The 25,128-nt window shown below is 40.8% G+C and overlaps 2 protein-coding genes across 4 annotated transcripts in view; both read right to left on the bottom strand.

The window, feature by feature from the left end:
• Positions 1-9,482, bottom strand: part of arhgef1b (Rho guanine nucleotide exchange factor (GEF) 1b) — a 42,194-nt gene extending 32,712 nt beyond the window's left edge. For 2 of the 3 annotated variants that reach the window (XM_062421952.1, XM_062421953.1), the window contains exon 1: positions 9,382-9,458. The gene's annotated coding sequence lies outside the window, so the exon portion shown is untranslated. Of the gene's footprint in view, positions 1-9,381 lie in introns of all 3 variants that reach the window. The other variant, XM_062421954.1, reaches the window with a different exon arrangement.
• A 4,672-nt stretch (positions 9,483-14,154) lies between these two features.
• Positions 14,155-21,568, bottom strand: erfl1 (Ets2 repressor factor like 1). Its single transcript, XM_062423086.1, has 5 exons — positions 21,508-21,568; positions 20,574-20,808; positions 18,545-18,722; positions 16,681-16,810; positions 14,155-14,972 (listed from the first exon to the last, which is right to left on the bottom strand). The coding sequence occupies exons 1-5, from the start codon at positions 21,566-21,568 to the stop codon at positions 14,155-14,157; spliced, it is 1,422 nt and encodes a 473-aa protein (XP_062279070.1).
• Positions 21,569-25,128: the final 3,560 nt, after the last annotated feature.

Here is a 25,128-nt window from a genome sequence, read left to right as displayed (position 1 = left end):
GAGCAGCACTGCTCCTCCAGCGGCTGCTCCCTCAGGCGCCTAAGTAAAAAAAGAAGAAGAAGAAGAAGAAAAAAAACCGGGGGAGTGGAAGGTGGCAAATGGGGAGACACACAGGCAGGAAGTAGGTGTAATTTCCTCAGGAAGCTATCAGAGCCATTTCCTGTATAGCCTATCAGATGAGGAGAGAGAAAGCACGCGTGTGAGAGAGAAAAGGTGAAAAAAGTGAAAGCCCACGAGTGAAAGTTTCCATAAGAAAAATGACAGCCAAAATTGCATCAAACGAACCTGAGCCACTTGTCTCTCTCACGGGAACGAGAAAGAGGAAGTTACCAAACAGCATGAACATAACCCGAACAAATGAGGAACAGAAACCCTATGAGAGAAGGGGAAGAACGGGAGAGGGTGGCCTGAAACAGGGGTTATGTGCCAACATAAGCAGTCTGATTGGCTTTTGAGACAGATGCCTTTTAGCATTATGACGTGAAATGAAAGAAGGATGCTTATCTTAATTTATACATATTTGTTCAGGCTTTCACAGAATGTATAGCCAAGCATTTCAACACAAACTTACTAGGACTGGTAAACATGAGTGTGGCTGCAAGCTCTGGCCTATATGAACCCTATAGACTAAACAGAAAGAAAAAAGCAAGAGGCCTAACGGAGGAGGGAGGGAGGGAGGAGGAGGAGGAGCGGCAGCAGCGTAGAGAAAAAATTAAAAAAAGGGGACATACGGCAGCAGGAAATGAAGAACAAGGCAGAAACAGGAAAAAGAAGGGGAAAAAAACAGGCTCTGGAAAGTCTAACAAGCACATCCAGAAACTGTGTTCTTGCACAGAGTTACATCAGAAAACTTGCATCTGCTTCCAAAATACAACATAAACAAACAAGCACCTCCTCCACAAACACACATACACTTATACGAGATGCTTCCAACCTTGACCACATGGGTTTGGCTGCAGCTGGCAGAGTTCACAGTGAGCTCGCTACCTCAGTGAAAACAGGGCCAGAGGCAGCTCACACTACAGCAACTGTGTGTGTGCATGTGCATATGTGTCTTTAACATTCAGCACGCCATCACACATACATATATAACTGGAGGGTGAACATATGTACACAAAGGAGTAACTCTTACATGTGCACGTACTTAGTGCACATGTGCCTGAGTGTGTTGGCCAGCATTAACTAGGTGTAATGAAGGAAGTGTGAGCCATGTGTTTCCACGACACTGGGGGTAAAAAAAAAAAAAAACTGAAAGAAAAAAATGATTCATGGACTACACTGTTTTATTTTACACAAAAAATACTTGTACTTAAATTCAGTGCAGCACACTGTTACAGCTGTGCTAAAGACAGTTTTTCAGTATATTGAAATGTAAACTGTGTCACAATACAAGGCAAACTACGCAACACAGTAGTAGCTTTATTGTCATAATTTTAAGGGTCAGACAACAATGTAACAACATTTATATTGTAACTGCAACTAGTTAAGCCTCTTTTTGCAAAGACTGACTTAACTTATTTTTGAACCTCACAAGGCTGCTTTTAGAGCTCAGAACGATTTGTTGACTAATTGATTAGGCAATTGACAGAAAATTAATCGCCAACTATTTTGATAATCAGGCAATTGATTTTATTCATTTTTTAAGAAAAAATGTCTAAATGTTCTGTTTCCAGCCTCTTAAGTGAATATATTATAATAAAAATGAATTATTTTTTTTGGTTTCTTTAGTCTTAAACTACAGTAAACTGAAGACCTTTGGATCTTGAGGGTGTCACCTTAGCCATTTTTCACAATTTTCTGGCTTTTTCTAGACCAAATGACTTACTGATTGATCAATAAAGAAAATATTTAATTGCAGCCTTTGTTGCATTATTTGAAACCTAATATTATACGATTTGTTTGACTTCACAGCTCTGTTATTGATGGGGTCACCAGGACTTTGTGACCTAAAAAAATAAAGTAACAGGCAAGTAAAGGCTGACAAACCCTGTCTTAAAAAGAGGAGACACGAAGCTTCAGTTTACTTTCAATACTTGAAAGGAAGCTTTCTGAGAAAGTCTGAGAACTCCCCTTGAAAACCTCAAACCGATTACCCTAACAGACAGCACAAGTACCTAAAGTTATTCACCCAACGTCGACATGATTAAAGATAAGACTCTTATCAGATCACAGAGATAAGAAATTTCAAGATAGCACAATTTAATTTGGCTGAATATCTGCATGTTAGTTCAACGACATAAAAGGGCAACAGAACAGTGATCTGAACCCTACAGAGGGCAAAGTTATCCCAGAAATCTCGTCACTGTGCTGACAGTTAGCAAACAACAGAGCAGAGGGTCACAAATTGCAGATAGTGCAGCACAGCAGAGCGTGCCTACAAGGAAAATGACATGAGTGCATGTAGATTACGGTATATAGAGCGAGGCAACGTTTCATCTGTGGTGAGGGTGTAAGAATATAACCTCTCACACATTTCCCCCCGCCTCTTTTTGACTGCCACATCCCTTTTTCTTCAGCCATCCCTGCTTTAGTCCATTAAGTTTCATCTCTAAAATCTTCTGTTTTCCTTTCTCTCCCTCTCAACCGCCCTCCTTCGTCTCCTCCACCTTCAGCTTAAAATAAAGCGGCCCCTTGTACGATTGCTCCAAGACAGCCGGTGCATTCATGGCCGGCAGACAAGGGCCAATTATGTAATTTAATGACCATTACGTAGTGGCTAAAATAAGATTATGGCCAATAGTGCTAGAGAAACACAAGCAGGTCTTTTCATTGCTTCACAGGATTCTACCTTACATGTTCATTTTTTTTTCTGCAACAAGACCAAAGGAATCATACTGTTTAAGCCCTATGGGTTTCCTGATTTCAAAGGGACTCTTTGCACCACGGTCATATCTTTCTCTCTTTACCACAGTGACCTTTTCTTTATGATTGTATTTGGATACAATTGCTGCAGAGAATCATTGACTTTCTTTTCATATGATTTCAGTTGAATAGACAGAGGTTTTCTAATGATGCTGAACATTTCCATGCCCCGCACCCCCACCCCAATCCTAAGCATTTTGAAGATGATGTTAAACAAGGTATCCAAAATAATAAGCGACTGCTGAACCTCCTCCTTTTTTTCCATGCACACAGCCCTGGTTATTCACTAAGGCTCAACACACCTTCTCTTCAGTTCCTCTCTTCCCTCCGCTCATATAAATGTATGAAGTACATTTAATTATCTTGCTCCAACAAACTGACACCCCAACCTAAAACTACCCCCTCCATCCTCCCCCCCCTCTCTCTGTCCCCATATAAAGGTCACTGGCTTCATGGAAACATTTGATAGGCCAGGGCCAATCGACTGGCATGGATTGGCAGTGCACTGTGAACCTCCAGCTTGGCCTAACTACTTCCATGTGTGTGTGTGTGTGTGTGTGTGCGTGTGTGTGTTTGCGTGTGTGTCTGGATGGAGAAGTAATTTGCTGAGGCCAAACACAGAGGTCTCTGATTAGCATTTGGGACAAGAGCTGCTCCTCATTCATTCATTTACAGGTCTGTTGTGTGTATTTATGGGTTCGGAGTTCATTGGCAGCTAATTTTAAGATAATACCAAACAAAGCAGCAACGCAGAGCCGCTGCTGAATATTTAAGGAATTTAGCCTGCCCAGAATCAAAGTGTCTGAGGCCAACACTGCCAAAAATGCCTCTGTATTTGCACACAAGCTCACCTTGGTTCATGATGCCAACAGTGTGCAATCCAGATACGCAACATTCTTATCTTTCTCTCTGTGAAAAGGCCTATTAATAAGGCATCAGTGGCATCAGATGCAAAAGCAGCCCTCTATAGTTACCATAATCTTTGTTTTACCTCCAATTTAAATCTACAACCTCTGTAAAGTATAGCTCAAGATAAGACAAACAACAGAGCTGATAACTTAAGTCTACAGCCAATCATTTTCTTGTCTTTTATGATAGTAAACTGTACGTTTGAGTTTCAGACTGCAGGTCAGACAAAAAAAGCATTTAAAATATGTAAACTTCAGCTTGTGAGAATTGTGATGGACATTTTTTGCTACTTTCTAGCATTTTATAGACCAAGCGATTAATCAGTTTAAGTGAGAAAATAATGAGCAAAATAATTTATGATGAAAATTAAGTTGCAGCCATTATACTCTTACTAATAGGCGTTAACTATCAGCAGAGAATGTGTCACATTGATGCATTTATTATTTGCCAATGCACTTCACAGGGAAAGGTGCTCATCTTCATCAATAAGCACATACACTTGGAAAGGGATGTTAATAAATCAGGGTAGGTGCTAAAACAGCAACATTTACACCAAATGTCACAGTAAAATAACAGGGCAACTCCACTGATGGAAACTAATTCTAAACTAAAATGATTCCTGATTGTATATTTTCTATATATATTAAAATTTCCCTGTTTTGTTTGTAGAGGCCTGAGTACAAGAACAACGTCAGCACACTGTCCACACACACACACACACACACACACACACACACACACACACACACACACACACACACACACACACACACACACACACACACACACACACACACACACACACACACACACACACACACACACACACACACACACACACACACACACTAGAGGACCTTTCACCCCACCATACCCCCCATCTTTCACTCCTCAAGAGTAAACATCATCTATGGAGTCTAGCCTTGCTTTTTCCACCCTGACCCCTAAAATGAAAGAACTCATTCTCTGTTTCCTTCCTCTCTCTCACTCACACTCTCTCCGTCACATCAGCTTTCCAGGCGTTTCTCTGACTCACACTCGGACAGACGGATGTAACTCTTTCCATTTTCTACCTTTTTTTTTTCTACCTTTTTTTTTTCAGTGTGTGTGTGTGTGGAACAAGTTACTGCAGCCCAGGTTGTACGTACACAAAATCCTTTTTTATCTGCATTTGTTTTGAACCCTGAAGGGGTCATTCAGTAGTGTGGGGGGGCAGGGAGGGATGTCACCGCTCGCTGCGCACACACATGACTCACATGTCTCACACATGCACACACTTTGGCCACCCATGTGAGCAGGGAGCCTTGTCTGGTCTGACTGCGGTGTGAAGCAGTCCTGAATGACAGCAGGGAGATGCCAGAGATTGGCAGGTGAATACACTGAGCTCCTTGTGCTCAGATGAAATACCTGTGAGTTACATTAACTAAAAAGGAAAGAACATTGTCCTGTGAAAGAGTTGATAACCATATGACTACTGAACAGTGGCACTTTTGGTTTAGCTTAACCGTTTGTGAAATCAACTCGTAAAAAACAATAATTAGGGTTTTGTTAAAAGTCTGTCAGCTCAGACAAGGAGCAGAACAAATCAGTTCAGTGTCAAAGGATTTAGTTTGCCTGAAAGAGCTGCAATATTTCAATAATATTACCTTCTTTCTTAAAGCATTTTACACAAATAGATAAGTTTACTCGTCATGGGGAATACCATTCTTGGACTTGGAGATTAAAAACGTACAACAGGTAGCAGTGGAGTTTCAAAGATGTGATGAAGTACCACGTAGGGTTGGTATAACAGAGTTACAAACTGCGAGAGGCCACTCTTTTACCTATTTTGTAATCCCATATCAAAATTTTCTTGAAGAAGGATATCCTCTGTTATTTACCACTGAAACACAGTACTCTCCAAGAAAATTTAATGATCATATAGGTTTATATTATGACCAGGAGTTTCATTTATTTCGGCCTCATTTCTGCGAAATCCTGGTTTGTCTGTGATTTATGGGACAGCTAAGGATACTATAATACCCATCAGCCTCAGCCACTTTTGAGAAGTAGGAGAATAAGTCAGTCAGAGGCGCAATTTAGAGCAGTAATGAATGCCAATTGTTTCTGTGTTGAAATTTGGAAAAAACACGTTGTGCCATAGTTGCTGAATCTGCTCAAATGTGACCCTGAAATTAAAACCAAACTGACTCCAGCTGCAAGGTGTAAAATCAATGTTCTTCCGCTTGCTGTTAGAGCCACATGTAACCGAGTTGCAAAATCAGTCACATCTACCTCACACACAGTCTTGTACCTTCATTCATCAAACAGTGAGTCATCTAACATTGTGTACAGGAAAACTGAAGGGGATTTTTACTTCAGGGCCATTGACGCCTAAGGTAGCTCCTCCCGTTTTGCAACTCCATACAAGACACCTTTCATTTGGGCCTTGGAGAAGGTAGGATGTTTTAGAGGTTGACCTATAATAGAGAATATAGATCTGAATATTTTAGGCCCTGATTCAGTCTGTCTATCTTTCTCAATTCCCCTTATTTTATGTAAGTATAATATACTTACATAATAAGTAAACTTACATGAACAACTTCCCTTCATATTAGTCATAGACAAAAATATATTGTCCATGACTAGTATATTCAATGTTTAAGTATATTTCATGTTATATTGCAATATAGTGTTCTTTATGGTGTTAATTGTATGGTAGAATAACTGCTAATTGTACTCTAGCGTTTTTAGTAGAGACCCGTTTCACAGCAGATGTTTTGACTTGTCATTGTAGTTAAAGGTGCAGTGTGTAGAATTTAGTGGCATCTAGCGGAGCACACCTGGCAGAAATAGAATAATATAAATATGTTTTAAGTAGTGTATAATCCCATGAAATTAAGAATTCTTACATTTTTGTTCCCCTAGAATGAGCCCTTTATATCTACAAAGGGAGCAGGTCCTCTTCTATGGAGGCTGCCATGTTGCACCGCCATGTTTGTACAGTAGCCCAGAACTGAAAAACCAAACACTGGCTATAGAGAGGGGTTTTTTCACTAGTTTCGCAGCCACTGTGGGTGCTCTCAGTTCAGGTGTTGCTTAGAACAACTAAAAATGGCTCTGTTCTGTTAAAGTGTCCCATTAAGCCATGAAGCATAAGACCAGGACCCAGATGGAGCTAAACAGAATTCAGCCATGGTTAATTTTATTATTTACACCTGTTTTTACTACTGAGATAAGTCAAAATGTCTTTGTGAGAAAGGCCTGTTGTCTGTTTTATTGTTGTAGGGCTGCAACTAACAATGATTTTGATTAGCGATTGTTTTTTTATGTTGTGGTTTTAACCCAGTCTCTCTTTCTAAAGAGGTCTGTGTACTCACTGGGATTTAAACTAAACATTATGATGTAGAACATTCACTTGAAATTAAACAGGAAATCATTTATATACTAAATAACCAAATGGAAATGTCGGTGGCTAATCTATGCAAGTAAACATTGGACAAATCAAAGTGCATCACTGCATTGATGCAAAAATCATGCAAATCAATATCTGCTGATGATTTCCGACATCGCCGGCAACTTGTATGAAACAACCAGAAATATAAAAGGAACAAAAACAGTGCAACTAAATCTCCAGCAGCTTTTTTTGATCCATTCAAACAAATGCAGGAACACAGAAGCACCTTGCAGTCTGTCACCTTGGTCAGTGCTGAGATTAACTGTGGTTTCAGGTACAGTTGCATCACAGGTGCAGAACAACATAACCTGATTCCTATGCACTCCCCCCACCCCCCCAAACACACAAAAACCTCTGTATCTTCCATCTCACCCGCTGAGCTCATTCAGCAGGAATCAGATGATTTCACTGCTGACCCGAAGAGAAAAGAGGAGCAGCCTGGTCCACTCTGTCTCTCATTATCTGCTGCCTGTGTGTCAATCTAACTTTAGCCAGAGAAGAATACCTGCGTTCCCTTTGAAGTCCAGGCCTGACTACAGTAAATTATTAGCTTGTCAGCAGTGTAGCTTCGGGCCCTTAGGCCACCCCCTGGCTGTTCTACTGTGGGTGCCATTACCTGTCATTCCAGTTGTTTGGGTATCTCTCATAGAGTGCAATCACGACTGTTACGCCTCGCTGTGGTGCTACCCAAGTTTATCTTCCTACCCCCTGAGAGGCAGTGGATGAGGGTGAGTTTACGTAGGCCTATAACAATAGACAGAGTGAAAGACTGGGAGGGAGAGAGCGGCACAGCAACTCAGATTAAATAGCCAACATTCCTTTAAAAGGAAGAGAAGGTAGCCTTTAGGCTCCAGACAAGCCTGCACTTGTAAAAAAAGTGGGGCGAGAGAGAGATGACAACTGCAGTGCTCCTCTAGTCTAGCAGAGCGTAACAGGAAGTGGCAGGGCCTGCTTCACATGGGGCCTCTGGGGTGCAGCGGCTGGCTGGCTGGGAAACACATCACAAACTCTGAAATCACCCTTAACACATGGCACCGTCTAATAATTAACAAACCATATATCGCTTTTATCATTCACTTGTATTAAGAGTTTGCTTCTCGACAGAGCTGATGCGATACAAGACGAACTGGCCAGGCAACCTGGAAGAACACACAAAAAAAGTTGTTGTTCTTTAAGGAGTGATTAACAAAAACATGGCGGTTCACTGGCAAGCACAGCCCAGACAGTTCAGCCTCCTATCTGTAACTAATGACTGCAGTGAGATAATGAAGCTGCTGTAGATGTACAGTAATTGCAGTTTCCTGAGTGTGCAGGAAACTGTCGCCTAGTCTGCATGTGGGTAATGTCCGCTGTTTCACGATGCAAAAAAATCATCATGGGTAATCAATTATATGCAGACACTAATTATTGAACAGTGTCTGAAACCCCCACTTTCTATATAGGCTGACTGATGACTGGGAAGAGGAGGAGGGAGGGAGATAGGGATTAATATATACTGTGCAGCAGGTTTGCAGCCTCTTTTCATAGTATGCATTTTTATAAAGCAATGTTGACAAATAAATAAAAGGGGGTGGGGGCTGCATTTTACACTGAATTAGCTGAAAACAACAACAAAAAAGTCGATTTAAGCAGAAGAGATACAAGCATGCCCATATCGTACAGCTGCAGTTGTGTTATGTTCAACCACCACACTAACTTACTCCTATGATAAATGTCAAGCAAGATTTTTTTTAAATACATACAATCACACACGGCTATATATTCTCCACTGGCTACCAATTACACAGCATAGAAATGTTTAAGTGATAGGTAGTTTAGGGTAAGTTAACACCTAAACGAGTAAAGTCGTAAAATCGTAAATGGCTGAAGTACTACTTCCAACGCTTCTCACACAAAATTCACACTGCCTAAAATAAACCCGTTATGAGCTAGTTTGTTTTCTATCCAGATAGTGTCGTGCACAGCATTCCTGTAAGCGGACGATAGCGTCTGCTTGTCGGGCTGAAACGGGAGGAGGTGGAGGTGGAGGAGGAGAGGAGGAGGGGGGGCTATAAGCCATTTCTCTCGGGTAAAAACTATTATCCATAGCGGCTTTAAAACACACCAGAGGAAACCATACAATGGCAAGTTCTTCACCTTGTTGGTTGGCATAATGATTAAAATAGTATACTCACCCGCAAAGACAGAGAAAAGGACAGGCGGACCGAGTCTGATAGGTTTCCTGTTCGAAAGTTGCCGTGTGTCAGTCAGTGGGAAAAAACATTGCACGACGCGGAAGTGAAAAAAAAAGAAAGAAAGAAAAAAAAGAAAAAGAAAAAGAAAAAAAGGCGCAGGGTTATCGACAGACGCCAGATAAAACGATTTGGTGTTTCAGTGTTTCAGAGTTATCGAGCACACTATGTGAGATAACGCATATAATCTGACTGTAATGTAACTTTTAGTTTATTTATCTTTCACGGTTCAAGTTTAGGAAAAAAAAAAGGTTGTTTCCGCGCTGTGTTACACAGTAAGCCGTCCCCTCACACTGGTGGCACACACAACATGATGTATTTTATTATGTTATACACAGGGTTGGTAGTTGGAAATGTAATAGGTTACAGATTTCTAGTTACCCTATTTAAATGTAATAAATAACCATTTCAATTACTTAATCAAAGTAATGTAACTTATTACATTTAAGTACTTTTTGATTACTTTTCTAATTTTCTAACAAATGTTTTCCACTGTTATGGTAAGTGTACCATAAGCACCAAAATCTAAATTCAGGTGTGGATACTGACATGATTTATAAAGAAGATTATTTCTTATAAAGCAAGATTTATCTCTTATTTGAAAATGCATTCATTAATTCATGTAGATTTTGGAATATAAAATAAAGATATTTTATGAAAAGGCAAAAGTCCGACATGTGCCTCATTGGTACTGTGACACCAAATAAGCCCATGTCATGATTTATTTACAAAATATTTGATTTCAAAGAATTAAAAATAGCAATATATGTAGCTATTCAGTAAGATGTTAAAAAACATCTTAAAGGTCTGACTTCAGATGTAATCCCCTTTGTGATCACCAACATTTTCATCAGTAACTGTAATTTAATTACACATTTTTTCTCAGTATCTGTAACGGATTACAGTTAAATATATTTTGTAATTAAATTACATGACGTCGTTAAATGTAGTTACTCCCCAACACTGATTATAGGCTATTATAAAATATTTACGCCTGTGTGTGATTTTTTTTAATGTGTAAAAGCGACAGAGTAGCCTTTCACAGATATTTACATCAGAGCTGTCATTGTGCTTTGCTCTCTTGCACAGGCCCATTGCTCTGTCCAAACATTTTCTGATAATTATTGGCCAATTTCCTCAATTTTTTCAGAAGAAGTCTATTGCATGAAGTTTATCTCTTATCGTCAATATTAGTGTCCGAGACGCCTGCAGTGAACAGAAAATTAGTTTCCCCCCATTAATTAGTTCATTATTTAAACAACCTTCTGATCTTATAAACCACAGATTATTTTACTTTCATGACCTTTTGTCACAGCTGATGTATGCGATATAGGTTATATTTGCTCATCGGCCAGTTTGAGTGTGCAGTGATTGCAGCTGTACTAAAGGCACCATATAAAGGTTATCTGCCCTGCAATCTAAGCAATTGTTTGCAAAGTTGACAACTCAAATACAAGTTTAGTCACGATTTCGTCACTGGCTGCTTCCCTGCGCCCCCCTGTGGCCAAAACGAGGACACAACATGCTGATATGACCACCCCTTAAAAAAAATCATTATCATGATCTGTTGTTGTGAATTGTAAATATTCAATATTTACAATTTTCTGAGCATTTTAAGAATTGTTTATGTTAATGTTGTCTTAGTCTATTTGTGCTTGTATTTTGCATGACAAGTTAACAGAGTATGATACAATTTACTCTGTTATCTACCTGTTTAAACCCAGCCATGTAATAGCCAGGGACTCAAGGCGTAGATGTTGTGATAAAGCAGTTTGGGTCATTTCTAAATTTGTTTGTGAAGGGTTCATAAATTGCAGGAATGATAAAATACAAGGTACAGTTCTGTGTCTGCAGTTATCGTTAAAGGTTTTTCTTTTAATTAGAACAACCACAAACCTGTTAGAAACATAATAAACCACATGAGTTAAACATATTATCAGTCAGTATCTAAGTACTGAGTGTATGTCCGAATGGGCGTTGTAAAAATGACACAGTGCACAGAAGTTCCTGTTGGGCCGATAAACTGAGATATAATGAGCACATTTTCACTTCCTATATTTGTCTTCTTCTGTCCCTTCTCTTCGGGATTGCTCATCATTGCTTGCATCATATCATGAACCTGAATAAGTCTGCTCTGCTGATCTGTGATGCTTAATAATATAGACATTAGTTAAGGGCATAAGGTCATTTAGGTCATTTCATTTTCTGCAAGAATCTACACACATTTGTAAGCTGTGCCCTTTATGCTCAAACTGCAGTTATTTATATAATTTTCATGAAAAAAATGTTTTACTGACTGTATGGAATAGACAATAGTTCAGGAAAACAACAAGCTGAATTCACCAAATTAGGAACGAGTTGTAAACACATCATGAGTATTAGAATCTATTATGTTTTTATCAGTCAGCCTCTGTCTGATGACTCAGTTATTTTATATTTAATATGATTATGTGAGGACTGTTTTAATATAAAATCAATTTCCTTTGATAACAACTATCTATAATTACAATATACTACTGATGTTGTGTAATCATTTTCACAACAGCATTCACAATATGATCATTGCTGTCAATATTAGAAAGAGCATGATTAATAAACAGCAACAAAAAATTAAGCTTGGAAGATATTGGCAGTCACATTTGAATCATGTATCATATTCTCATTTACATGTAAAGTCATCCGACAGTTTTTAAAAAAAAGTAGTTAAATCCCTTCTGTCAAAAAGAAAACAATATGCATGTCTCTGTACCAATGAAGTTAAGTAAATATGTGATAGAAAATCTGTAGTTAATTTCAAACATTATGTCAGAAATGTGCCTGGCAACAAGCCAACCAAGGAACAATATGAACAATAATTTGTCAATTGCTGTCATTCATGACTCCATCCAACAAACTCACAGTCAACAACAGTCCACTATCCAGAATAATGTTTATTGCTTTTGAAGATATTAATCTTTTTCTTCTTTTTTGCAGTTTCATTTTTTCTCTTTACAGTAAAACAAAGAGAAATGACAGGTAAAACCACTGCATTGTCATTTTTGGATGTGTACACACACATACACACACAAAGGAAACAGTATTTACAGCTGTTAGTGTACTCCACATGGAGGTGACTGGAGGCCTTTCCTGTAGCAACTCAACAAACATAGAGCTTTACATTAACTTTACAATAGAGTTTTCACAACTAATCATATACCGCCACTGTTTTACAAACCAGGCTATAAAGGCTATGAAGCTGTACAATATGGTTTAGTGTTCACTCTGTGCTGACAAACCTGGCCATAGGAAGGATGTTGGTCATTAGTTCTGGGTAAAGTAAAGATAAACAGTCTTTCAATATTTTTTCCACTGTTTAATGTCCTCAAGCAAAACCAAATGGCCTTCTGCTGGCATGGACAAAAAACATTGATTGAAAAATAATCAAAACAGATTTTTGAGGGGAGGACTTTTAAACAAAAATGCAAAGACCAATATTTTTCACATTTGACTAATTACATTACAGTTACACTGGGTGAATGCTAACTATAAAAATAAGTCTACCGGCATATTTTGAACCCAAAGGGTTCGTACGTTGGGCATCTGGCAAAAATGACCAAAGGGCACAATTAACTGGGGTTGAGAAAATCAGAGACAATTCCCAGTGTGAACTCTGTCCTCATCATAGAAAAACATCTTCAGAGTGCAGATCTTCTGCCATTAATAATTTAAACTTTGATACACCTAAGCTTATAATTTTTCCAACATGTTTAAATACTGAATTAAATCACAACAATACAGCTAAATTTTACATAGTGAATAATAATTAAATGTAATGTACACCATAATAAAATATATACACAGAAATAGTGATACAAATTCTAAATTGGTCCAGCCCCCTCTGCTCTCTTTTTCTTTCCTTTTACAAAATGTGAAGGAAATACGTGAACCACAGGACAAAATAAATATTCACAGACTACCACAGTTACCACTATAAGAAATGTGGATTTTAACATTTAAATAAACCCGTAAGAAACAATATAAGTGTAAGAGCAAAAGAAAACTTAGGGTCAACAATTTCAACCACAGGATTACGGAGAAGAGATAATGTAACTGAAGGAGACTTTGACTGGACCACTAGGTGGCAGTATTTGACTATGTCTCAAAAGTCATAGTGATTATACATAGTCTAAATCTCAAGAATTACAGGACAAATCTGTAAAATTGGATCGATCTGACCATTATTTGTTGTTCTGTTCTGTTAGTATAGGGATGTTGTTTGTTAATGTTTGTCAAGGCGGGCAATGCTTTGTTGTAATTTACCACCTCACTGCCTTCTATCATAGCTCGGCTGCAGACAGCAAATTGTAGAGTACTGCTGGCAACGCGTAAAACAAGTCTGCAAACCATGGAGTGATCATTTGGTGTGAGAGATCAAAACAGAAAGGACACGACAGTGATGCAGACAGTCAATACCCTAAATACTGTATGCCCCATATATTCTCAGATGGACAAGTCGGTAGAGTAATGGACTGTAGGAAAGTTAAAAACTTACACAGCAAACAGGGAAACAGTAATTGTAGAAGTAAAGAACATAAGTGCCTCTCCTGGAAAAAGTGTTTATGGAGAGTGATAGGGGAACTGATCGTGTAAAGCGAAAGATAGAAATGAAAGGAGAGAAAAAGAGAGTTATCAGAGCACAGACTGGCAAGATGGTGCATGGACGCAGAGGAAAATGTATTAGCTGTGTATCATTTTAAGAGTCTCTGTCTCCCTGTGTCTGTCATGCAGAGCCATGGAGGGGGAAAGTGACGGAGGCAGGGATGGCGGTGGAGGACTGACGGGAATCAGGCTCTTCAGAGGGTGGGGGGACACAGGCGGGGGGAGAGAGGAGATGGGTGGCAGCGCGCTCCCTTTCTTTCCATCCAACACTATCTGTGACCGGTTTGCCAGGCTGGATTCCTTGCCAACGCTGAATTCATGCTCATTTTCGTTCTCCGAACTGCAGTCGCTCAGATCTGTGATCTCCAGGTCTGAGTCCGAATCCAGGTCTGGCTTCACCCCTCCTCTCCTTTCTGTAGGGCTCTGCTGGCCTGTCCCAGTCCCAGCTCCCAGGCCGACCGCTCCCAGTCCCAGACTCAGCCCTGTGGCTGGAGGACTGGCCTCCACCCTTTCCCTTTCCCCCAGTGATGCCCCGTTACCAATGTCCGTCCGAACAATTGACAGGCTCCCTGGATAGGGTGGCAGGGTGAGTCTGAGTGGCTGACCACCCGCTGTGCCGTTTGTCCCTCCGGTTTGCCCCGCTGCTCCCCTCTCACCCCCACCTGCCTCTGCTGGGGGGAGCAGGGAGGAGAAGGGGTGAGGCAACTGGGAAAGGCTGCTCTGCAAAGGGCTGGGGTAAAACTGGGAGGGGTAGAGGGAGCCAGGGGGCAGTTTGGGGCAGTTATTGAGAGAGAAGGCCCCTGGGAGGTAGGGGTTGAAGCCCCAGGGGTAGTCAAAGGGTGGGTTGCGAGGGTACGGGCCCAGCAGGGACGGGGGTTTGGAGTAGCATGGAGCACCTAGGACAGAGAAAACCCAGATATGGAGGTTAGCTCTCAGAAGGGCCAAAGGTTTCTTGACATACAACATCCAAGAATGTTCACTAATTAACAGTATTAGCAATTCTAATCAGAAGCCACAGGGGCCAACTCTGGCACGGTTGCTTTCAACAAAAAATCTGATGGTTCATTTATGCATGCCAGTACTCTGAAGTACACCCACTCCAGATTGCTGCAACCCAGATGTGAACAAAAAAGATTCTGCACCGCAGTGGGGAAAAAAAAACATACTACACAACTATATAAGCAGAGTTTACATCTTTCAAATTGTGTATTTTTTACAATGTTAAAAAAGGAAATATTTGGAGACGTGCCACCACTGTTATGACTGTAACTCATCACACTGGTGACAGTCACCTTTAAAAAAAATCTAGCTGAGAAATAATAAAGAATGCATCACCGTAGTTTGTCTACTTCCAGGATTTAAGTGACTGACAGACAGGAAACTTGCAAACTGTCATTCTCCAGTCCCCCCCACAACGTTTTGACATGTCACCGTATCATTTTAGATTATGCAAAAAAACCTCAAGGTGCAGCAAATTAAATGTTGCACTTTATTTGAATTCTGTTTCTTGTACGCATTGTTTGATAATAGAAAAAGGGGGTAAATTTGAGGTGATGCTGGGATACAATTTTAATGAACAAACAAAAGCATTGCCTCTCAACCTACTGTACTTCCTTCCAACTGACAACCAACTCAAAGATTCTCTCTTTCCTCTGCACCCTCCACCTCTTTTTCGCTCCCTCGCTCTCACTCTGTTATTTACTATGCAGGGCTAATTTGACAGTGGTGAAGTCTCTGCGTGCTGGGCCAGGAGTAGCTGGCAGACACATGAATATTGAATCAGTCAGGCAGGCCTCACTTGCTTATGAAAACACAGTAATGGGCGCCCACAGGCCACAAACTGAAGCCTGCACCCTCAATTAGGGCCTTCCTGCCTGGGAAGGGATTAGGACAGCGGGGACACATGGGAGGGAGAGGAGGGTGAGAAGGGAAGAAGGGGGGAATAGGACCTGAGGACAAACAGAGTGGGGAGGATGGAGGGGGGTAGGTTGTGTGATGAGGAGTGCATCTGTGTGTGAGTACATCTGTTTACACACTACCTCTCTAGCTCTGCAGACACACATCCGTAGTACACATTCGGATGTTCGTATAGTGTGTGTCGAAATACAAAGGCAGAGGCATGAACAGACGTATAGTGTCAATCAAGCAAACAAACACAAATCTGTGCTGCATTTGATGACACTTGCATGCAGAATTGGAAGAGGACAAATCGTGGCAAAGAGGCAATTTAGATGAAAAGGTGAATGATTTCTGCAGCCTTCAGTTTCCACTGCATTTCTTACCGTCGCTGATATGCATAATTCACAAGCTAACCTCTCACACCTGCAGCACATCTTCACTGCAAGCTGCAATGGGACAGCCATCTCTCTTATTTCCTTTAACAATAAATGTTCATGCCTCCCCATATCCTCATTCCTCTCCCTGCTCTCATCCTTTCCCTCTACCTTCTCCTCCTTTCGTGCTTTCTGTGTATACACTGTCTATATGCCTTATACACCCTCTCCGTACAAGCTGGGTATTTCCTCAGGAAGATGGCCTCATGAAAACTCTGCTTAAATTCAGCACAAGGAGTTTTTGTCTAACTTTTCTCCCCCATCAGCTCACCTGAACTGAGGAAAGGAAATGCGTCCAGCCTCAGCTTGTCTCCCTCCGGTCCCGGTGCTGTGGTCCCCCGATCAAACAGGGAAGTTCCTCTGCCGGAGTCTGGCAAACGGGGAAACAGGGACTGTATGGCCTGAGCAACAGAGAGGGGGAGAAAAAAGAAGTGGGAAAAGATTATAATGGGAAACAGCACATGTATTCCTACAAATCCACACTCATGGTGTTGCTGCATAGCGCGGGGGTAAAATCATATGTTGACAGCAGCACCCTGCAGAGCGTGATGCAAACAGTGACACAGTCGCAGCAAGGACAGGATAAAAAGGGGTGTCATGGGACTCAGGGGAAAAAGGGAGGTAGGAGGACGCAGAGGCTCAGAGACTCAAAGGCAGGAAGAGTACAGAGTCAAATGGAGGCCAGCGATTAAGATTGTGGGCACAAAGGATAAATGACGAGAAAGAGCGAGATTGCGGGCTATTTTCTGCATGGAGGGAGGAGTGTGAAAGGACAGAGGACGGATAGGAGTGAGATCTGAGAGAATGACATCCACTCAGGATGTAGGGCAACTGTGTGTGTCGGCATGAGCATGATTTTTTCTCTCTGTGTGTGTGTGTGTGTGTGTGTGAAAAAGTATTTGAAAAATACGTGAGGGAGCAGGAGACAAGGTAAAATAAATGGAACAGTTGAATCTCAGGAATAAAGGGGACAAAGGGGGGATTTTTTTTTTCCTAGCAGGACTTTGGATCAATAGTATCTGTCACCCCGCAGCCCCAAGTTTGAAAGGCGAGACTGTACTCCCAAGCTGCAAGATCTGCGTTGCTTAACAAACCGCATTAATGACCCGCCATTGATCTGATCTGACGCGACCCTTTGCTTTCTATTTCTTTCATTTTCAATCGATGACAGATGGATGCGCCATCGGAGACGGGGATGAGAGAAGGAGGGGATAACGTCGTCTTTTGTTTTAAGGACAACTTAAAACCGTCCCCCCCTCCGCTGTCTCCTTCAGAGTCTGTGCCTCCTTATCCCATCTTAAGGATGGCGCAGACAAATGATGGATGATTCTCTCTTACTGTACTTTTAACTTACGTGCACTCTCCAGGACGTGAGTTGTCCAAAATAAAATTATTAGTACACCGGCACTTACATCCAAGTAAAAAACAGCCTTCTGCAACAATTTGTGTGGCTCCATCTATAATTTAGTGCAGAATCTGAAACATTTAAATTGATTTGTTCCCTGTTTTATTTTCTCTAAATATCTCATCACTTCAATAGACCCACAAGTGATATGGTAACATTATTTTAAAACTAAATTAGGACATTATTGTTCGTGCTCCTCTCTTTGGTGTTCTGGTACAATTTATCTGTGTAAAAATTTTACACCCTCTCAGGGCAAATAATAAGTGATTTCTCTTCTATTACAATCACCATTAGAGACAGTGAATAAAACATAGATATGATGAATAACACCCATCTTCTTGTAAAAAGCGAAAGCACAGCAGGGGCCTAAGAAATACAACAGGGAAAACCGTGAGAGTGAAATGGATTTGTTACCTGAATTAAATCACTATTAATAAAAAATAAAGAAGTAGAACAGTGTGTCTCCTTTTTCTTTGTTCCAGCTTTCATTTCTTCTAATTACTTCTGTATTTAAGTGCCATGTTATTACCTACTATAAAGATTCACTGAAGATATAACATTAAATCATGTATGGATATGATTTAGATTTCAGTCTGTGAAGGCTGTTTTTTCACAGTTTGACTGTACATATTTGTCAGTTTCCTGCACTATTTGCATTATTATCTGAAACAAAAATATATCCCTCTACTAATGCTACCCTCTTTAAATCCCTTCATCCTACCGTGCGTACCTCTGGGGTGCAGTCCGGTGCGGTGGCGCCCCCGTTGAAGTGGTTCTGGGCCAGAAAGAAGGGAGAGTTGGCCATGTCCAGGATGGGGTAGTTCACCAACACAACCTTACTGAAATTAAACTTGTAGGTGAAACGCTTCCCTTTGGTTTTGTGCAAAATACGCTTGTTGTAATAATACCTGCAGTGGAGGAGAGGATATCGAAGGAGGGATAGATTGAAGGGGGATAAAGGATAAAGGAAAAAGGAAGAGGAAAAGGAAAAGAGGAGGGAAGGATTAATATAATGCTCACATCAAGGTTTTGTGTCTTATAGCCAACAGAAAAGAATAAGTAAAAAACTTCAGCACTGTGGGGTGAGAGCTATGCTGATTTCCCACTGTTTTTATTCATCTCCTCCTTCCTCAAATCAATTCATGTCTGACTGCTTTCGTTCAATACAATATGGTTCTTTAAAGGGAAATTCTATTCATTTGTTAACAGACAAAAAGTCAAAAAGGCGAATCCCTCTGAGCCACAGAGGACCCAGAACATAATAATATTGGTACTGGATTATAATACAATATTATATGGATTATGACATACAAATAAAAATTCCAAATTCTGAGACATATCACACAGCAAATTATAATTCTCTCTATCTGTATGATTTTAAAAAATGAGAAAAACACAAAGTTTGTTGATGTTAAAATGAAAATGATTTATGAATTATCAGAACAGGAGTCATGACAAAAATATATCCTTGAACTTGGTATTTAATTCAAAGCATCAGAAGCATTTCGGGCTTAGAAAGCCCCAGTGATGTGTAAATGCACATGACACCAAGAAGCTGTCACTGTTTCCAACAGCAAAGCACATTTACAAGGAGGTGGGACAACAACAGAAGTCTCCATGGCAACGACCTCAGGTGTCTCCCGCTGGGCATGTCGAGCCATCGTCATGTCAGTTTCCTGTGCCACCCACTGAGGTGTCACAATGTACAGTCTGCCAGGATGCCAAGTTGATCAGCGGTAAAGGCAAAACATGGGGCCATCTGGCTCAGGTGAAGGAGCTGAATGCTGAGGTGGGGTGGGCGTAGTGATGTAAGGGGGGAAGAGTGGGATGCTGCAAATTGAAAAACCTGTGGATGTATTATCGCGAGATAGAAGTTTTAATCTGAGACACCAGGTTTTACTGTGCTCAGATTTCTTTGTTTTAAAGTGACCCCAGTCAGCATGCCAGATACAGCATGCATTAGACAACTCAGCATTAAATACTGGTGAGCAGCTCCTTATTATGCAAACACACCATATGAACAACAGCATCGTGTACGTATCAGCATGTATCCACGGTGGCTGGGCTCAGTGCAATGATGTGTACGTGTTTTGCTTTGCGTGGCAATTGTGCCGTGGCCCTTAATTGAGCAATTAAGTGAGGCTAATTAAGAAGGCTAATTGTGGCCCCAGCCAATTCATAACAATTAGACTCTGACGACAGCCCCCATTAACAAGAGGCCAAAGGAAAGCAGAGGGAGGGGGGTGGGGTAGGGGAACAAGTCAGCATAGGATGATTTGCATATGAAAACTGTGTGCGTTTGGGGGTATAAACTGCTGAAGGTACAGACTGTGAACAGTATTGTTTTAATCACCTTCGGCAAGTTTGGTGCTGAGCAGTTTCTCTGTTCTCCACTTTGAAGAAGTCCAAGCAATTTCACACTGGGGCTTAATTTTGAAATCCCTATTGAATTTTTTATTTGGCAGCTCAATGGTGAAATTTCCATTAGGATGTCCACAGATAAGGAGAAATTGAGGGTATTGACTTTCTCCAAGAAAAGTCCCACCTTTATCTTTCCATTTTTATCAACATGGAAAAGAGACATTACATGAGGATTCAGTCGAATAGGAGTAAACACAGGGTCAGTTTATGTAGCGGTCTGATAAACATCTTGATTTTTTTGAGTCTGACAGTGTTATTGTCTGACATTCAGCACATCACGTACAAACACACGCACAGACGCCAAAAACACAACAAGCATAATACACGTCCTATAATACCTCAGTGCCCTGCTCAGCTTGTCATAGTTCATGTGAGGTTTGCATTTTCTAAGCCCCCACAGCCGGGCCACCTCGTCTGGGTCCTTGATGACAAACTCTCCATAGTCTCCCTGCCAGGCGATCACTCCCTGATACTCCTCCTTCTGCAGGAGCTCCAGGATGAAGTGCCACAGCTGGATCTGCCTGGAGCCAGGGCTCGACTCGGGCTTGTAGGCCCAGTCTGGGAAGGCGAACCCTGAGCAGAGGGTGCAGGAAAGAAAGGAGGATGGGGTTAGGGCCCGTCATTTGTCCTGCTGCTCGCCGGCGGGAGGGGGTGTGGGGATAAAGGGGGGGTCACTGTCCGGATGACTGATGAGTGATGGAGGTGAGGGATGATGTGTTTAATATCACAGCACGTGCCTTGAGCAATGTTAGTTTGTGCTAATGCCCTCTAGCCTCAACAGATTGGTCAGTGGGATGATGACAGCTCTCTGGGAGAGGTCTGATTGATGCTGCTTCGGCCTGAATTCTAAAAGCCGACTGTATGCACAACATGGATGGATTTCAGAAGCTGTTTGACTCATCCTAAAGTGAATCTGGCACTAACTAGCCTTGTAAAAACATTAGAGATACAACCAATTACAACCAAAGACTGAATTTGTTAAGCAATGTGCGTGCATGTGGTTAATCTTTTCAAATAGCTGAATGTTTTGGATGAAGTTCAAGATGAAATTTTGATGATGATTATGAGCTTTCATATGTTTTATCAGGATGATATTTGCTTGTTGCAGATGCCTCGTTTCACCAAATTTACACACATGCATTTGGTAAACATACAGAAAGATGTTAAGTGAGTATTTGTATGTTAGAAAATATTTGACTTTTGGCAAACCTGATGCAAGGTTAAAAAGGGACTTCTTGTTTTCAGTCAGTTGAACATGACGATGGGACTGACCTGGCGTCCAAAGAGCAGGCACCGGGGGGAGCAACAGATCACTGACGCAGTTACAGTCCATGCCTTCACAACAACTGAAACAAAGCAAAGACACAAGAAAGAGGGAGAAGACAGTCAGTAAAACATGATTAATTGTACATTGAAAATTAGACATCTACCCAGCTGGTTTATTTCAGTAGTTGAAGTTGAAGAGTGTAAACTTTGTTGAAAATGTACTTGAGTTAGATGGAATATTAAGGTATTGCATAAGGGTCTAAGGGTGCAACATGGGTTGAAAAACATACCTTAAATCAATGTGAAATATGGCAAGGTTATGTTTCATATGTCTTTGGTAGAGATCAGGTGTTTGATGGATGTGATCTTGTGTGGCCACCTGAGGCTGTGTCTGATGCAACATGGTGGACATCCCTGTAGTGTATTTATGAACAGGAGGAATTAAATAGACTTTTGAAAACCAAGTCAAAGCTGAGCCACATTATACATTAAAAATAAGGCGTTTTAATATATAATATGGCTTGGTCATTCTTGTTTTGAGTTTTAAAAAGTAAAAAAAACTACACAATAAGTTAAATATATGTGTGTGTGTGTGTGTGTGTGTTCGGTGTGTGTGTGTGTGTGTGTGTGTGTGTGTGTGTATGTGTGTGTGTGTAGGTGTGAGTGTGCACGCAAAGTAATGTTCAGGTACACTACTATTAGCTATAGAAACACATAGGTTTAATGATCTTCTAGAAAAAGAGAGGATTTGTTTCTTATTTAGGTGCATTTGAAGATAAAGTTTGTTCACTGTTTTTGTACAATATTATGATTTAAAGGCTAGCAACTAACTTGTCCTTTTCTGAGTGTGGTCGGAGCACTTTTGTATGATACATCATTAAAAATATGAAAGTAAAAAGATACATGTACTTAAAGTTTTGCATTGGTCCCTCTATGTCTTACATATTTTTATTAATACTGTTGATGCATTAATATGTAAATTGCATTTTATTGTTACAGTTGGTCAAGATTACTTAACATACTGTTGGGTTTTCAAACTATAACAATGAGTCATATTTTATAAACCAGTAACTCCTGCTGTCAGATAAAAATACAATATTTCTTTTTAAAATGTAGTAGAGAAGAAAAACATTTTTAAAAAGAAAAGAAATACAAGTACTTCAAAAGTAGAAAATTAAGTATAGTACAACATAATATGGAAAATATACAGTTGGATTCAACAGTGATTTACTTTTCTCTCTGGCAATAATTACAGACTCAAATCTGTAATACGAGAGATGCTTTTCTTTTTCTCACCTGTCATTTTGCACTACTTGTTTTTAAAAACACACCCTGAGTGAGAACACCACAGGTGTTCCTGAAAGCCAAACAAACTGTTGATTTTCAATCCATCGCCTTGCTTCGTGTTCCTTTTATATGTCAGCATGTGATCTGAACAGGCCATAAACAATCATTTGTGAGGAAAGGGTTGCGTGCTTTATTAAATGACAACTAACAATATTAATAATGTCTCCTAAATAAATGCATATAGACATCTGCTGACAGAAGTAGGTAGGGAGATTTTCGAGCGAGGGGACTGTGAGATGGGATCTAGTTTGGATATCACAGTTTCATCAGGGTTGTTTTACAAAGCTCAGATGGAAGAGATGCCCTGCTGCTACACTGGCTTCTTTAATGCTGGCCTCTCTATCTCTCCCTTCACTCTCTGCCTCTATTTAATTATGCTCTGTGAATTTTGGATTTTCCCTCCAGCATTGAAATGGAACGTGAATTATTAAGGTGTGTTTGTATAAATTATTATTGCTAACTCCAGGCATTTCTCTCTCTCTCTCTCTTTCTGACCGACTCTCTCCGTCTATCTCTCGCTCGCTCACTCTCACCCTGCTCCTAGCCTTTGGATTGTGGCCCCTCTTGCTCTCTCCTCTGTCTTTATCTTTCTTGTTTTCAAGCTGCTCCTTCTGTCTTCAAATATAGAGTTGGCATTCATCCTATCTCTTTTTTTTTCATCATTCATGTTATCGTTCCTTATTTTTTTCTCTGTCTTGTGTCTGCCTGCACTCACTTTTTCCATAACGAGTCAAAGTTATCATAAGGGTTCAAATAACAGCTATAACTTAGTCATTATAAAAAAACGACTTACTTCCACATGGGACTTTTTCTTTTTCTACATAACTATACATCATGCAGCCATCATTTTGTATTCAGCATTTAGCTAATATCCTTCACACAATTAGAAAGTGCTCTATTTCAAAACGCATGTCCTTCCATTAAAATGCTGCTATCTAACCTGTACATCTGACTGAGGGCCTCTGCAGAGATTGGTATAAGTCTTTAAAAAATAACATATTCTTTGTGTTCGAGGTAGTAATCTATAAATTTCCTCTTCCCTGTGGGCTACAGGTCATCAATACTGCATCATCTCTTTCATTTGCCATATACTCGTGGTCCACAGCATGTATAAGCCAGTCTTCTCCAAAGATGATATGTATGTGCTCTCCTATCTGTCAGGGTCTCTCTCATACCACCTACGCACCGCCTCAAATCTATACCCATCCTCCCTTTTCCTATCCGACAGCACGTCTATGCAGGTGAATCCTCCTTTCCTCTTTCCCACCTCTTTTCTATTCACACACACCTATCCACTGTCTTCTCACCCTCCCACCCCACCCATCTCCTTTTTTTTGCTCCTTCTCTCCTGCTCTGTGTGTTTTGCTTCGGCGCAGTAATTTTCCGTTTGATTTCGGAGGTAATGCATTTTTTACAAATCAAAGAGGAAGCCAGGCTGCCCCCACCTCCTCCTCCTCCTCCTCCTCCTTTTTCTCTACCTCCCTCCCTCCTCCTTCCCTCCCTCCCTCCCTCCCTCCCTCCCCAGTCTCCCGTTCTCGCCCCCCTCGGCCCCCCAGGCCAGAGAGGAGATAAAGGAGCCCCCATCATTTCCTTGTTAGTTTTGATTTGGGCAGCGCAGGGCTTTCAAGTTCCCCCCATCACCCCCAGAAACATTATAACTAGCAGCCCAGGGAATACTGTTCCTCATACGCACACACTCTTACACACACATGCATGCACAGACTGTCAGATACAGACGCTCACAGATTGTAATGGATTGTACATGCACAGTAAACACACAGTCTCAAGCAGATATGGCACAAATACGCAGGTAGTCAGGTTGCTGATACACACACACACACACACACACACAGTGAGAAGCAGCACACAAAATAAGACATGGAGCCCATAGATATTGACTGAATCAATATAGACACACTAACACACATCTCACCGAGCTGAAAGAGAATGCACTTTGTTTACTAAAGATGCTGGTGTGCTGATAGAGCACAGAGATGCATGCAGACAAAAACACAAATGCACTTCATTTTGCACCGAGCGACTGTGGACACAACACTCCGAACAAAGGACCTTTCTCCGACAAAAAGCCACCTGTAAAAACCCAGTATGGATGATGGACCGCACTGTTACCAGCGACAATAGTAAACTCATACAATAGGGGTACCAAGTCACTGAACGCAGTCACATCTTGACAAAAGCGCATTCACCGTTCAAAGGAAACCACACTTGTGCTCCTCCACATGTTGTGAAGTGTCAGCCTACACTACTTTTAGCAAAACA

Source organism: Scomber scombrus, chromosome 7 (genome assembly GCF_963691925.1).
Source record: "Scomber scombrus chromosome 7, fScoSco1.1, whole genome shotgun sequence".
In the NCBI taxonomy this organism is placed as follows: domain Eukaryota; kingdom Metazoa; phylum Chordata; class Actinopteri; order Scombriformes; family Scombridae; genus Scomber; species Scomber scombrus.
Note: the sequence above shows the minus strand (reverse complement) of the source record. Positions and strands in the feature narration are given on the sequence as shown.